The 12815-nt window shown below is 39.1% G+C and overlaps 1 protein-coding gene across 2 annotated transcripts in view; it reads left to right on the top strand.

Moving 5' to 3' along the window:
* Window positions 1-12815, top strand: part of DEPTOR (DEP domain containing MTOR interacting protein) — a 77557-nt gene that overhangs the window by 21921 nt on the left and 42821 nt on the right. For both annotated transcript variants that reach the window (XM_063420117.1, XM_063420042.1), the window contains exons 3-5: window positions 3371-3549; window positions 5530-5653; window positions 11269-11447. In XM_063420117.1, coding sequence (XP_063276187.1) covers window positions 3371-3549; window positions 5530-5653; window positions 11269-11447 — 482 coding nt within the window. The remainder of the gene's footprint in view (window positions 1-3370; window positions 3550-5529; window positions 5654-11268; window positions 11448-12815) is intronic.

Here is a 12815-nt window from a genome sequence, read left to right as displayed (position 1 = left end):
ATCCCAAGTTAGTGACTGATTCTTCATTTCTAGAAAAAAATTTAAATTTTTCCATTATCATGAAAGTGTCTAACGGCATCTCAACAAAAAACATTGTTCCAGAAAGCTCTGAACCCATTTACTGCAAAGCAGGAGCAGTGTCTTCCAAGCTGTTTTGTTCCATGCTGTGTAGGAGGAAGGCACTTCTGTTTTGAGCAAGAGTCCCTACAGATTGTCAATTAGGAGCAACTCCTGTTTAGACAAACCCCTAAGAAAATTAATCTGGCATGCCTGCTTGCAAATACAGCTTTTATTTGTTGTAAGCCTGAGTAAGGGCCATGGATATGAATTTGTAAATATTAAAGGCTTGCATATGCCTGTTAACCTTCACAGGCAGTTGCTCAAATGCTCTGGATCTTGCTCACGTTTTACTCAGGTAGGGCAGACTGTGGTCTGACATGCAAAATCTGGCAGATAATATTGAATGATATATGAAATTATATATGGGTGAGGCAGTGGTACACACAAAATTGTTTCTGGTGTTAATGTATTAAGTTGCAGAAAGTGGGTCAATATTTCAAAGGCTTGTTGAATCAAGGTGTCCCTCTATCACCCCTTGTTGTTTGCCTGTCTTCTCCCACTTTCCTCTCAAACTGGTGAGGGTTTGTCAGCTAATTTTCCTGAGCAGCTCTTGAGAAAAACTTCTTCTAGTGAGAAGATTGTGTTTGATGTCAAGTTAGGTCTTTTCCAGTCATCATGCAGACTAGCTGACATAAAGCGATTAACATTACTTAAGGGAAAACATCAAGGACTTGGGGTGAGAAGCTTGCTTCTCAGTGCCAAGGGATAAAGAATTTACCACTTCACTTGAGCATTGGTTCCAGCGTATAATTGTATTCACTGGTACATTTTATTCCTTTTTATTCATTTGATTTGGCTTCTGACAAATACTTCTCAGCACAGACACATTTTTTGAATTCCTGCCTGAACTTTTGATTGGCACACTGCAATATATACTCAATAACTTTACCTGAGGCTTCTATATTTGTAGTTTACACTAGGTACAGTGTCAATTTATTGAGCAACTTCTCCTCCATAGAGTTTGATTTTTAGAAGCTTTGTAGAGGTGACGGAGTCTTGACAAAGAGAACAGTGTACACCACCAAAGAGAAAATCTGAATTCCTTCTGTGTTTGTTATTCCAAATGAATAAGCCTGGACATAAGTCAGTATGGACATAATTGGTACAGACTGTAGAAGAAATTCCCACATTCCCGTGGAAATTCAGATTCATTAAGGGTTATGTAGTCGTGTTTTCTTTGACTTAATGATTTTGTATCCTCTTAACAAATTTGGATCCACTTTAGCGAGTAGAAATAATTCCAATCATGAAATATCTATGAATTTTATAAATATGGACAAAAAGGTATACAGAGAGATCCTTTCTCTGAGTGAGGAAAAAGATTGTAGTGGCAACCTGTGTCTTTTGACATAACAGAGGAATTGAAAAATTGATAAACCTAGCAACTACAGGAAAGCCTGCAGTTGAAATTTAAGACATAAATGCTCATTTGTGGGGCTCCTGACTACTGACTTGTTTGTGAAATGTCAGACCAGTCCTAGTATACTCCTATGCAACATGTGGACAAAGAATTTTGGGGAAGGCATTTTCCCCCTTGTATCAGATGAACTTCATTCATTTAGACTTACACTGCTGACTGAAAGCTGGATTGAGCTGTCTACCTTTGTTTTATACACTCTTTTTCTGGTTTTGTTATTGCAGGTTATTGTGTGACATAAGACCAGATGAGCATTAATAAAACCTTGAATGTATTTTAATTGTAAAGCTCCATCAGACATACTGTTAATTGCATGTTCTATAATTAAAACTGTGGATGCTTTTCTTTCTAAGCTTAGTGGCAGCTGTTAGAGCACATCAGGAAAATACGCTTTAAGCAAAAGTATTTTAGCTCAGAGAATTTCACAATCTGTGAGATATTTACCAGCATTTCTTTCCAGAATACTAATCTGATTTATCAGTATTTTTAATATAAAAGTCTTGCCTTTTTTAAAATGATGTTTGCAAATCTAGTTTTAAATTCACATCCCAGATTGGCAAATCCAGTGTACTTCAAGGATAAATGCTGCAGAACAAAGCATTGCTTTGCTACTATTTTTAGGTAGAAGCCTACGTTAAGTCTTCTCTGATGCCCTAATAATATTACCTTCATTGATTTCAGCCAAATATTTTCCCCTTTTATGATTTTAGAGAGAAATTATTGTTCCATACTGGAATTTCAGTGAGAGGAAGATTTCTCATACTCCTGCTCTGTGCTGCTTGAGGCTCATGTTAACACTCTTCTGTGCTGTTACCCTTGTACCACCTACAATTTTTATAGCATTACTCGGGACTCTTTGCAGTCAGGGAGTGTTTACAGGGTAGGACCCTGGCCACTTGGAAATGAGCAGCAGTGTTTCTGTTTGTGATAGGAGCCCAAGCACTGCAGTTTCTGTGCTTTCCTCAGAACTGTGGCGTAGACATGACAAAACCAGATTTTCTGATATGATTCATTAAAATGGAACAAGAAAGCATCAAAACTTCAAACATATTTAAAACCCTCTATCTGCTAATTTATTGCTAATGTTGCTTATCTTCTTTCTTTGGAAAAAAATGACTAAACATAAAGATGCAGAACTCATAACCTCACTGTATTGTTCTGATCACGATCTTGTATTCTGACACAAGCATCTCAACCAACTTGCTTCCAGGATGATGAAGGAGATTTTGCAAACCAAGAGCATTTGTCAACAGATGCCTAAGCGAGAAATCAGTTTCCTTTATTTGGAGTAGGAGGCAACTTTTTAATGGTAGATTACATTGTGTCAGAGCAGCTTCACACCTGAATTTTAAATCATAAATACTATCCTTGTTGTGCAGTTGGAGGTAAAATGCAGTTACCCAACCAAAGGAGAAGCTACAGCTGTAAAAACTAATGAGATTAAAAAAAAAAACTACAGCAGTGATACTATAAAATAGTATGGAACATATTAGTGGTAACGTGGGGAAATTAATTCCAAATTATTGACAGTTTAATTGACCTGCAGGAAGTATTTTAATGGACTTAATATGCTGTGCTGTTCTTCAGTTTTTTAAACTTTTCCACTGAGGAGAAAACAAGTTTTTCCAATTATGGGATTTAAAGCTGTAATAAACTGCTGCTGTGGGTTCCCTGGTTGTGAGATGCCAGCACTGGATGTGTGACATTTCTGCCCAACACCTGCAAAGCCCATCCAGTGAGCAGGGCCTGGGTGCCACTGCCGTGCTTTCATCCCCATCTTGCTGTTACAGAGGCTCTTTGCAAATGATATTTACAAGGTGATTTGACCCCCAGGCTCCGACTGCATGAAGAAAAGGTCATCAAGGACCGGCGACACCACCTCAAGACGTACCCAAACTGCTTCGTTGCCAAAGAGCTGATTGACTGGCTGATCGACCACAAAGAGGCCTCCGACAGGGAGACAGCCATCAAACTGGTGCAGAAATTAATGGATCACAGCATTATCCACCATGGTAAGTGCAGTGTCACCTGCTAAAATGTTCTAAGCTAAATTTATTGACTGTTGTGAGACAAAGGGAAATCCCATTCTTGCTCTTCAGCCAAGTAGAGGACAGGTAGGATCCTTTTCCTGCCAGAAATGGAGCATCTCTCTTGAACTGTGCTGCTGTGCAAGTTCACCTGTGTCCTGAGGGAGATGAGAGCCTGAAGAGGTGAGGTGTGATGTTCCCCATGGCAGGGGGGATCTTACTGGAGACTGATGCTGCTTCCCTGTCTCCAGAGCAGCCCCAGCTGGATCGTGTCCCCCTCTCCCTGCTGCCGTCATTTCCCTGCTCCTAAGAGCGCACTTCTCCAGCTGAAAAACACATCTGAAAAATCAGCCAGCAAAAAAAAAAAGATCATTTTTCTCACGTGGATTAGTTCCCTGGCCCTGGCCCTCACAGCAGCTGCACAAACATTAGTGCTGGTACAGCTGCAAGAAAGTTAGTGGTCTGACTGTGCCCTGATTAATTTTCTCCTAAACTTGTTGTCTATTTGAGATCTGTTTCTTTCAGCTTCTTGAATAACAATTCATGCTGATGAAAAGACTTCCAACTCACTGGTAGCATTTAGTTGCCTTTTGGGGCACAAAGGGGCTGGGAAGCACATGAGCAAAGACCTCAATTTCAAGCCTATAGTATTACCCATTTCAAACCAGCAAATGTACCATTTGTTTCGTTTTTAAGAGAAAACTGAGTGACTACAAACAGACGAATGTTGACTTTCTGCAGAGGTCATTGAATGTGCAGCAATGCTGCTGCTGTCTGCAGTACGTTAACACCACCTTAATTAAAGTCAGAAATGCACATATTGAATGAGTGCCACTTCTACAGCTTCTGCTTGGCTATTAAATGAAAATTTTGGGTTGTTATGGAAACTGGGATTTAAAGTAGATAGTTAAAGAATAAAGTAATTATAGGGTATTCAAATCTGTCTACTTAATCCTCTATTGAGAAAATGTCAGTGAAGAGTTGCATGGATGCCTGAGTGACTTAATTTAATTGAGCAATAGATGTTTTATTGCTGAATGCTTGTTGAAAGCTCTAACAACCTTCAAGCATTTTCTTCCCTACCATCCAATTGCAAACTGTAGAAGAAATTTTTATATATGTGTGTGTGTATATTAGAAATGGAACAGGTGTTCCTTGAAAATATTCATGTATTGCACTCTAAGAAAATACTTTGTGAAGTGAGCTTGGGCAGGTAAATTCAGAGAGGTTCTATCAGGTTCTGCAGGATGCTTAGAACATTCTTTCAAGTCCCATGTCAAGTGAAAGGGACACCAGTTCCTGCTTCTCTGGTGCAGAAAGTCCCCCATGTATGTGGGTTGACAACTGTGTTAGGAGCAGCTTGCTTGGGACAGCTTTCCCATCAGTTTATACCCTTGATAGGACTCTGTTCTGCTGCTGTTTTACAAACCTAATCTGGCATTTCTCAATGTGCTCATGTTGTCCCTACCATTTGCTGTCTGGCATGGCAGAGCAATTGAGACAGTTTAAGAAGGCAGAAGGCTTTGGTTTTAACAGTTTCCTTAGGACGTCTCAGGTTTCCTCTACAGCACTGCTGACTGATATGAATAATGTCAGGTTTGGCAAACCTTAAATTATTGGGCATTCTACTCTGGTGGCCGTTTAAACAAGCCAACAGACTGTTTTCATCAAAAGATTTTCTGGATATGTAGTGGATAGATGTGTTTTTGCTCTTTATGTTTGCAGTAATACTCACAAAATTGATGGAAACATCTCCCTCTGACCAAGAAATTTGCTTACCTCTCTGAGAGTTTTCTCCAGCCTTTCATAAGAATGGAGTAAAGTTGTGTGCTGAGAAGTATAGGGGGTTAGACTCTATTCTGTGCTTGCTTTGAAGCTCAGCAGTGGTACCTGCTAAATGGGTCCTCAGTTACTTAATATGTATGTGACGATTTTTTTTGTTTGTTTAATTATTGTCTGTTTCAGTCTGTGATGAGCATAAAGAATTCAAGGATGTCAAACTGTTCTACCGCTTCAGAAAAGATGATGGGACGTTTCCCCTGGACAATGAGGTGAAGGTGTTCATGAGAGGACAAAGACTGTATGAGAAGTATGTTGCATTCAGTATTCATGATAAGTTGATAATAGTGCAATGTGAGGCAAATGATACTTGTTAACCTATTTTTGAATCATCAGAGGCTTTCAATTCATGTAGGAGTGGGTCTGGGAAATTCCATTACTTCAGTTGGGAGTCCTTCCTTCTCCTATTTTTCTTTTGCTTTTCTACCACAATCCCTTGAGGCACTTTGTTTAAAATCTGATGCCCTAGATTGTAAATACATCCTATATGAGAATTCAGTGTGAATTGAAGCCCTTGAAATCAATTCTGTAAAAATAATTACAGAATTATTTGTCAAAATAATTCAAATAATTACAGCATCATTTGATATGTAAAAGCATAATTTAAAAAGTACATCAAAATGCATTCAGCAAGCAACTACATGTCTGTGGAGACTCCATATCTACAGCTTCACGGGGAGGTACAATTTTAAATCATAGGAAAGATGACTCTTCAGTGTTCAGTCTGTAAAGTTTCAAAATCAGAAAAGTTATGTTAAAACTAATTTCAAAAAAAGCACCAACCCAACCAAGAGCATCAAATCATGACTTTAAACAGATTATTATGCTGAGATACCAAATACTCCACTGGATTACTTCCATGAAGTAACTAGGAATCTTAACCATACTTCCTAATATAAAATTAAAGCCATTTTTATTCAGGATGTAGAGATTTTAACATGGTACTTTCAAGCAGAGAGAAGAAAATGCATGTTGCCATATGCTTTAAATGAATGCAAAAGTTGTGATGTGTTATTTACCAAAAAGTGTGAGGTATTGCTCTAGACTGAATACCACCCACTCTCCTGCTTGCTTGGAGCAGGACTGTGCAACAGCCAGGAGAGATGCTGTGTTTTCCTGATGATGGAAATTAGTTTCCTTCTGAGAAGAAAGCACTCAGGAAACTCCCAATTTTAAAAGCTGATAATAAATATTATTTTCAAGGTTAGCCAGCTCTGAAGGTCAATTTGGTGAAAGAGCAGTGAACCCAAAATATAAACTAATACTTGTAAATGCCACTCCTTTTGTTACACCCATCATATAAAATTCCCCAAGACACAGTGACTGTGACTATTTAAAGTGAAAATATAATAAATTGTATAAGACATAAGAAAATGCATCACTGGAGAAAATCCTCCATTCTATACACTGGGACAGGTGAAATGAATCAGCCACCTTCAAACTCTTCTGTGCCTTACTAAGCACAGCATTTGCTCTTTAGACTCAGTAAACATGCAGTGTCTACAGGCCTGACCCATACTCTGAAAAGCAGATTAGAGTGTCTGCAGTGCTTTTTTTTAGTCTATATTTCCATTTCAATTATCCAAAAGAAAAACAATTTTCTGTTGGCAAGGCTGATGTCAGTCTTCTGCATGAAAGGAGCAATAGCAGAAAGAGCTCTGTTCTACCAGTGTCTACTTCCATCACCATTTCTCTGAATGGAGAACTATCCCCAAACCAATGTCTGTGATTCAGTTTGTCTAACACTGTGCAACAGAAAAATATTCATAACTGTAGAGAGTGTTCCCATCTTGGCAAAGGAGTTAATGCCAAAAGCAGCACCTGTATCTAAATATAACTGCGTCCTTGTGAGGTGCTTGCTCCTAGGCAACGTAACTGAAGGGTTCAGAAACTTTTAAAACCAGCCCTGAGTGCTAAATATAGTATAAATTAAAAATATCTGTCATTTCAAAACCAGTATGTGACAGTCAAAGGTAGTCAAAATTCTCCATGGATCATCGGAAGTATTTTAGATTCATGGGAGATAAGAAGGCATACCTGGCCTTCACTTTGTTTATTTTAGCAAATCCCCTGTGCAGAAATTTCAAATTTTGTTAGTACCCTTGCCCATGCACATTTATTAGCAACACCTTCACAACTACATTGGATACACTTTAAAATCAAAATTGAGTGCTGAAATTCAGGAAGAGTTCTGCAATGAAATGTGTGATTGTGAAATATATCTGTTGTATCAGTTTGCTGATAGTCCTGAGAAAGAAAATATTAATTCAGTGCTATTAAACTAATTACTAAATGGCAGCAACCAGAGAAAAGTATTTGGGCACAAACATGAAGTCATTTACCAGCATATTCAACTTGTTTATCAAAATTCCTATGGGCCTGATTGCAAGAGAAATGCAGCTATGCCAAAGGAAGTCTATCCAAATCCAACACATTCCAAAAATCTGTGTCTGATTTTGTAGAGTTTGCTGATCTTCAATAGGCTTTGCTAATTTAAGATAGACATTATAATTATTTCCTGCTCTTTCCCACTCTTTGCATTAGGGCTGGAGTACCACTAGGTTCAGAAGCCAGCATAGTTTGTGCTTGCCAAAGTTGCAGACATTACCCAACACCAGCCCATGCAGATTTGTACCCTCAGCGGGTAAAATGAACAAAATGCTTGAGGAGGATCAGCAGGTTGTTCCATGGGAAGAGGCATGGATGTCTCAGGCAGGGTCCTTACATTCAGACAGGTTTTGGGTAAATGCCTTGTTCTCTGCCCTGGGACGTGGGAACATGAGGACTGCCCCTCTGCTGAGGAGCTCCCCTTCCCATCTGTCTTCTGCTTCTCCAAAAGCTCCTCGAAACTTGAACTCTCCTTCCCTTGTGCTTTATCCCCCTCACCCACTGCAGGCAGCTTCGGTGGCTCTGCCTGTGGGATTAGAAGATTTAAAATCAGTCTCTGATTGTATTCTCCCTTCATTTGCACTGAAAATCGTGAATCAGTTCAGATTCCCTGCACATTGTTGCAAACTTTGGTAATCCTTTCTGTGAACATAGTTTGAGGTGCAGGTTTATAACTAGAGGTGAAAACTACTGGATTTCCTACAGTCTTGTCTGAAATTGTTGAATAGTTAATAAAATTTAAGGTTGGTATCAGCTTTCAAGCTCTATAGGACTGACCAGATAGGTTGAATGAGATAAACATCGAACAAAACTCTCCCTGCAAATCTTATATAAATCCAGCACAGACCTATTGTAGCTTTAAAAAAAAATCAAGTTGTGCAGGCATCCTATTTTTATGATGTTTGCAATTCTCAGTAGGGTTTGGTCAGGCACACAAGATTGTTGTTTCTGGTGCAGTCATGTATAGGAGCTATACGTCATTTCATGATGCTGACATCAACTGAGGTTTTTGAACCAGATTTCACAGTGAAAGAAGTGCAGATTTATGGTTTTAATTTCAGGAAATCTTTCAGATAGTTTTGAGACTGCATTCTTGGAACCACTTTCAGTTTAACTCATCAGTGGTTGAGTTGCTTTTAACCTCTGGTGCAGTTATTTTGATAAAAACAAGGTTAAAGATTTCTTTTAAAAAGGAATTTGAATTTCAGTGTTTGGCTAAATACATTGCTTCAATGCAGTGCAGCACCAGTTTTAGCAAATAGTACATTTTGACGTTAATAGCCTCATGTTTTTTTGGAACAAGGAGAAAATGAAGGAGTAAGAGGAAGTTTCCAGTTCTGCCTAATGAAAGGCCAGGTTTTTGATTGATGTAAATTGGTACTGTTTTGTTGACAGCCATGGAGTTACAGTGATTTACTTTAGTGAGTGATGTAAGTCTATGGATTGCTGTGTCTGGGCTTCTTAAACTGGGAATTTGTCTTGTCTGTTTGTTCACAAGTCCGAATCCCTTGCAGAGCTATTCTGGGCTTATGCAGAAGGTTGTGAAATCTCAAACTGAGTGTTTTTCCACTTGATATTTTTCCAGATTTCTTTTCTGTGTCTGTAAAAATATAACCATTAGCACTGCCTTTTCAAGGACCTTTCTATCTGCAATTTCAGTGAGGCGGTCAACTAATTATAGACTCATCAAGAATAATTAACATAATCCTAAGGATTTTTTATTTGATGCCTGCAGAGCCTGGGTAACCAGTTCTGGGTAACCTTGCAGCAGATGGTATGAAAAGATACAAGCTTGGGTTTGCCTTTTTTTTCTGGGGGGGAAAAAGCCTGGTGAATGAGACACCTTTAAAGATAGTCCCTTGGAGCATGGTAGGTCTGTATTAGCTGTGGTGAGTGTGGGACAAGACACTTGTAAATTAAAATATTAAAAATAGAGTAAAGTCTGCAAGAGTTCTGGAGTTAATACGTTGTCTTCAGCTAATTTTGACTTTCTCAGTTCTTGCTCAGCTACGAGGTGCTGGCAGTGACACTACATGAGCAGTTCAGTGTGCTACACTGACACACAGCTGTGGCTGGGCAGCCTTTGCCTGGTTTGATCATCTGCTACCTGCTTGTCAGATTCAGTAGGTTCAGGCCTCAGGTTAGTGCTCATTAAAGTCAAGAGAAGAGTCTTTTAGGTGAACTAACAGAAGTTGGACCCTTTCAAACCTCATCACTGTAATTTCAAATGAAAGTTCTCTCTGTGTTCCTGTGGCACAGATTTTTCTGATGCTTCCCAAAGGATGGGAAGTTATATTCCATAATCTCTGGACGTGCTGTCAGTTTAAGAAGCAGATGGCTCATGTATGGATTTACTTGAATTTCAATTCCTTTATCAGAAGGGCAAAGATTAAGCACTTCCAGAATATGCCTGTTGTAATTCAGATGTGCCCTTATTTCAAAACAGTTGGTAAGGGAGGGGACCTGTTACTCTTACATGGCAAAAATAACCTTTCCATTCTTGAGCTGTTACTCTGAAAGTCTTACCACTAGTCCTATTATTAGCCTATAATAAATAAAATAGTTATGAAAAAAATGAGGTTAATAAGGATTCTGTGGTGCTCAGTCTCCCCCCTAAAAAGTGTATTACAAAGAAACTATTCTCATTTCTTCTTTAAAAATGCCTTCTTACTCAAACTTTCGAATTGGCTTTTGTATTGACAAAATAGTGAGGGTTTTGTTGGGGTTTTTTTTTAAGACTGTGTCGTTTGCATAGGTATTTTGAATAGAGAAGAATTTTATTGGTATTCTTCAACTACTCACATGCCAGTTGCTAGGAGATTTAGGGACATCTCATGATGTTCCTCTGACTGGTGTTACACAGAGCCAGCTGAGGCAGGGAACTGTGAGCTTCAAATGTTAAAATGTGTTCAGGTTCATGTGCAACTTGCTGACTGCAGTTGCATCACCAAAATTTGGATGCACAGTATTTATCTGCCCCCAAACCACAGAACTACCTTTTTTCCTCCTCTTGAATTTTTCTGCAGCTGTTTTAAAGCTTATGGAGAGAATTTTCAAAGTCATCTAAATTACTTTGGGGCATAGTCCTGCTAACGGTAAATACGAATTAGGAAGCTTTGAACACATTAGTCACATTCTGGTGCTTTTAGGCTATTTTTTTTTCTAAGCTTATTATACAGTAACTTTTAGAGAATGTTAAACACTAAATAGGGAAAATGCAAAAACTAAAAATCTAATATTCTTTTAGGGGAAAAAACAAGAAAGCATTAACTTCACAGAGGGATATAAAGCCTAAATTTCTTGACTAAGCAGTTTTAATTCACTTCCTAAGTAGATTGACAGCTTGAGGAAAGATTTAGTAAGTCAGTGAAAGCTTCAGATATGTTTGCTTGATATAAATGAGATTTGCCAGAATAGATCTGGAACAGCTTTTCTGAAGAAATTTTCCGTACGAACTTTTCCCCCCCACCACACCAGGCTGATGAGTTCTGAAAACAGCCTTCTGCAGGCCAGGGAGGAGGAAGGAGTGAAGTACGAGCGGACCTTTGTGGCGTCGGAGTTCATCGAGTGGCTGATCCAGGAGGGCGAGGCGTCGACGCGGAGCGAAGCGGAGCAGCTCGGCCGCAGGCTGCTGGAGCACGGCATCATCCAGCACGGTGAGAAACCACTGCAGGCAGTAAAAACTGCTGCAGCACCTTCTTCAACTCAAATCACGTGGAGGGGCCCTGGTCTTCCTGATCACAGTACATTTAGGCTCTAAATGATTTCAGATAGGAGTCTAAGTAACTTTATTTAGTAAAAGGGTGGCTTTTTCAAGGGTGCATTGTATTTTCAGCAGGAAGCTGAAAATGCTTCCTCAAATGCAAAATATGGCTGGAATTTGAAACTGTATAATAACAATTTAAGGATGTGGATGAAAATCAGTACTTCTACACTCGTAGTAATTAACTTGTAGAACTTGCTATCTCCAATGTGTGTTATTGGGGTAGATAGATTTGTAAGGATCAAACAGGGATTAGAGCCGTAAACAAGCTAAATTCTGTATGCAGGATGAAAATTTCAGGGTCTGTGTATCTCCCTACTTGTAAGCAGAACAGAGCATAGTCTGATGCCAGAAAAGCAGCTTTTCCTCTTGGTCATGTGACAGAGTTGTTCTAGTATGTTTGGGCAAGAAAGAGGATGTCACTTTTGGTTGAAATGTTACTGTATTTGTCCTGGTGGTGTAACTTCTTTGAGGCAGGAATCAAATATTTCTTCATGATCCAGTATAATGTGTCTGGCAGGTACACCTTCACCAAGAAGCTCCTTCTGTTAAGGGTGGAGGAGACAAGAGTTTTCTCTCTCTACTGCCCCAAGGGTGAAGAAATTAACACCTCTGGCAGGAAACCCCATTTTACATGTTGTCATTATCTGTTCTCACGTTGCCCTTCTGTGAGCAGACATTTCCCACCATAGAAGCGACAGTGCTTCTGGGAGTAGTGAAGGGGTGCCAGGAGATGACAACAGAATGGCAGAAGTTGTTGCCTACATTACTTAGTGCACAATGGAAAATAATTAGATCCTGGTGGTCCAAGTGTTGCATCAAACCTAATTCTGACAGAGAACAAACTGATGATATGAGGCAGCTGTTAGTACACAAGGTGCTAGATTGATTAGGTTGCTTGTTACTTTGCAAGAAAATCTAGTTTTAATAAACAGAGAAAAATGGACATGTAAGTGGCCTGCACAGTTCTGTCATGGCTCTAATCATGTTCACGTTAACTTGCAATTACTAGGAGCTACTTCTGAATGTTTACTGTGATCAGCTTTCAGTTCTATAATTACTCCTGTGCTTCCTATGATTTATAGGATGCCAACTGCTCAGAGCTTGATGGACAGGAAAGGTATGCCACCCCTCTTCTTTACAGCAGCAATGATTTCATTCCTATTTTTACCTGAACATTTTCTGTGTATTACATATGTGGTAAACTTTATTTACTGTCCTGGGGTCCCAAACCACAACACTTACAAAAAAAAAAAAAAAA

This window comes from Prinia subflava, chromosome 1 (genome assembly GCF_021018805.1).
Source record: "Prinia subflava isolate CZ2003 ecotype Zambia chromosome 1, Cam_Psub_1.2, whole genome shotgun sequence".
Taxonomy (NCBI): Eukaryota; Metazoa; Chordata; class Aves; order Passeriformes; family Cisticolidae; genus Prinia; species Prinia subflava.
The sequence above is the reverse complement of the archived record's forward strand: the minus strand, read 5'-3'. Positions and strand labels throughout refer to the sequence as shown.